The following is a 2699-nucleotide window of genomic DNA, read 5'->3' on the forward strand; positions in this document are numbered from 1 at the left end:
TCACAGTACTAAAAATATGTTCGTTATGGTCAAAATTTTTGTCAAATTTTTCTAAAACCTATATATTACGACATGAAAAAATATGAAATTCTAATATTAATTACCATTAAATTAAATTAGTATTTGTTTGGGTGTTATTAAATTGATAAAAAAAAATCCAATAAAAAATATATCTATTTAGCGTATTTGACAAATTTCTAAAGTACTAGAAAAATAAAAAAAAAAATATTTTTTGAGAAACTACAATTTACATTTTTTAAAAAGATCTTTTTCTTTAAAAAATATTTTTTACATAATAAATAAATAAAAAAATATTTTTATATTATTATACTCAAACATAATAATAAATAAAAAAAATTATATAAAATATCCAAATATATATATATAATTATTTTTATTTTTTTAAAATAATTCAAAAAAATCTTTTTTTAAAAAGCTCATCCAAATAAGTTCTTAGAGAGTTTTCCTCCAAAAATAAAATGTTGCATGCTTTTCATTCAACTCCACAAATGTTATGGTCAAATTATTTTACCAAAAATCTGACGTAATTTAAATTATTTAGTAATTAGGTTAATTAGGTGATATAGTTTAATTGGATTAATTTAAATAATTTAGGTTAATTAAAATAATTTAGTTTTGAAATGAGAAGAAAGGCTAAATTTTTTTATAACAACTTTATTCTTACACATATCATGCTAGTGCAAGAGGTAATTAAATACCCCACATTTCAACTGTTATAACACTCTGAAACTCTAAAAGGCTTAATTAATAAGATTTTTTTTATCAATACAACTTTGCAATAATCTTTGACGAGGGACTATGAATTTCCATGTAATTAACAAACTCATCTATATATTTTTGGTGTAACTCCTTGTCCCCAAAGATCTTGCTCATTTTTTCAGCATGATTTCTATAAATCTTTCCTTCATCATCTTCTGACATCACTGATCTCAATGTCTTAGCCAATGAATCTCTAGTGAACTTCCCATCATCTTCATTTCTTGGCACTTTTATTCCCACCATATTCTCTTCCATAAGCCTTGCAACTAACCCTTGTTCATTTTGAAAGGGTAACATAATAAGTGGACACCCAAATTGAAGAGACTCAATCACAGAACTCCAACCAGAATGACTCAAAAATCCTCCAACAGATTTGTGTGCTAATATCTTTAACTGTGGAACCCAATTAGTCCATATAATCCCACGTTTTGTCTCCATTGAACTACTTACATCTAGACTACTATTTTGCTTCTTCAGAACCCAGAAAAAGGGAAAGCCAGATAGCTCTAATCCCATAGCTATCTCAGTGAATTCTTCATCATTTAGTGCCACTTCACTTCCAAATGCTACATAAATCACTGACCTTTCTTCTTGTTCATCCAACCACTTAAGGATTGTGTTCCAATCTTCATCATCTTTACTAACTTCACTACTGAATAAGTATAATGAAGGTGGCAATAACCCAACTGGAATAACCGGTTTCCTGCATTGATTTTGAAGAACTTTTATGGATTCAGCTTCAATCTCCATGCAAGTTCTTACAGCTAAAACATCAACAGCACCAAGTACTTGATAGTGTCTGAACATATCTGAAACACCAGATTCATTCTCCTCATTGTGGTCTTCGGACATTGTTTTGTTCTCATAATGTTGAAGAACTACTTTGTTAGAAGGATCATCATCAAAGGAAGGTTTATCATTTGACTTTAGCCCAAAGCTGTTTATGAAAGAAAAACCAAGGGCCGAAAAGATAGAAAAGAAGATGGATGAGATACCAAGCTTGGAAGTTATTGGGGGCAACCAAAAAGGTGCAAAGTCATATATGAGCCAATGAGGAGTGGAACTCTCTAGAAACTTAGCCAAAGGTTCTTGAAGGCCATCAAAGGCTTTCTTAAGGTATGGAATTATGTGACGTGGAATGTCCATAGTAGCCTCAGCATTTTGAGGGAGGTTTTCTACATGAGGCAATGGAAGTTCTATGAGTTCCACAAAAGGTTGTAAATTTGGTGGTAGCTTAGGGAGGCGTTTGATGTTTCTAGTTGTAGAAATGAATGAAACTTTGTGACCCTTTTGAGCTATGAGTTTTGCAAGCTCAAAGAATGGAATTATGTGACCAAAAGCAAGCCATGGAAACACAGCAATGTGAAGCTTCTTGGGTTGGTCAGCCATGGTGATAATATATAGTAGGGTGTAGGTTTACTTGTTTAGTGTTATTACTTTCATTTGTATATAACTATATATATAGAGGGAATGAAATAAATTGATGTGCAACTTGATTAAAATAGGAACACTGAACTATGAAGAGCATGTGGCTAAAATAGTAGTGATTGTTCCTCAAGACCTCAACAATTGCATGTGTTTTTACCTATTGCTTTTTGTTTTTTTCACAAAGTCATAATTATAAAAATAAAAATAGTAAAAATAAAATAAAAAATAAAAATAAACCAAATATATTTTTAAGTTTTATTTTTCTTATAATTTTTTTAATTGATAACTTTATATTTCTTTAGAATATATGTTAGTTAAATGTTAATAACAATGAAAAATGTTTGACAGTCATAAAAAGTCATGCAAAACTTTTTTTCTGGTTTTATTTAATGTATGTATTTTCTTATTTTGTATTCTTAATTATTATTAAAATAAATTATATATTGTAGTATATAGATATTAATATATACAAATAATGTAAATTTTAACCG

General features: G+C 28.8%; 1 protein-coding gene across 1 annotated transcript; it reads right to left on the minus strand.

Annotated features, from left to right (window-relative positions):
* Positions 643–2226, minus strand: LOC107635278 (putative UDP-rhamnose:rhamnosyltransferase 1). The gene has a single exon (XM_016338703.2). It carries the CDS (start codon positions 2167–2169, stop codon positions 784–786), a length of 1386 nt encoding a protein of 461 aa, XP_016194189.1. The 5' UTR covers positions 2170–2226; the 3' UTR covers positions 643–783.

This window comes from Arachis ipaensis, chromosome B04 (genome assembly GCF_000816755.2).
Source record: "Arachis ipaensis cultivar K30076 chromosome B04, Araip1.1, whole genome shotgun sequence".
Classification (NCBI taxonomy): domain Eukaryota; kingdom Viridiplantae; phylum Streptophyta; class Magnoliopsida; order Fabales; family Fabaceae; genus Arachis; species Arachis ipaensis.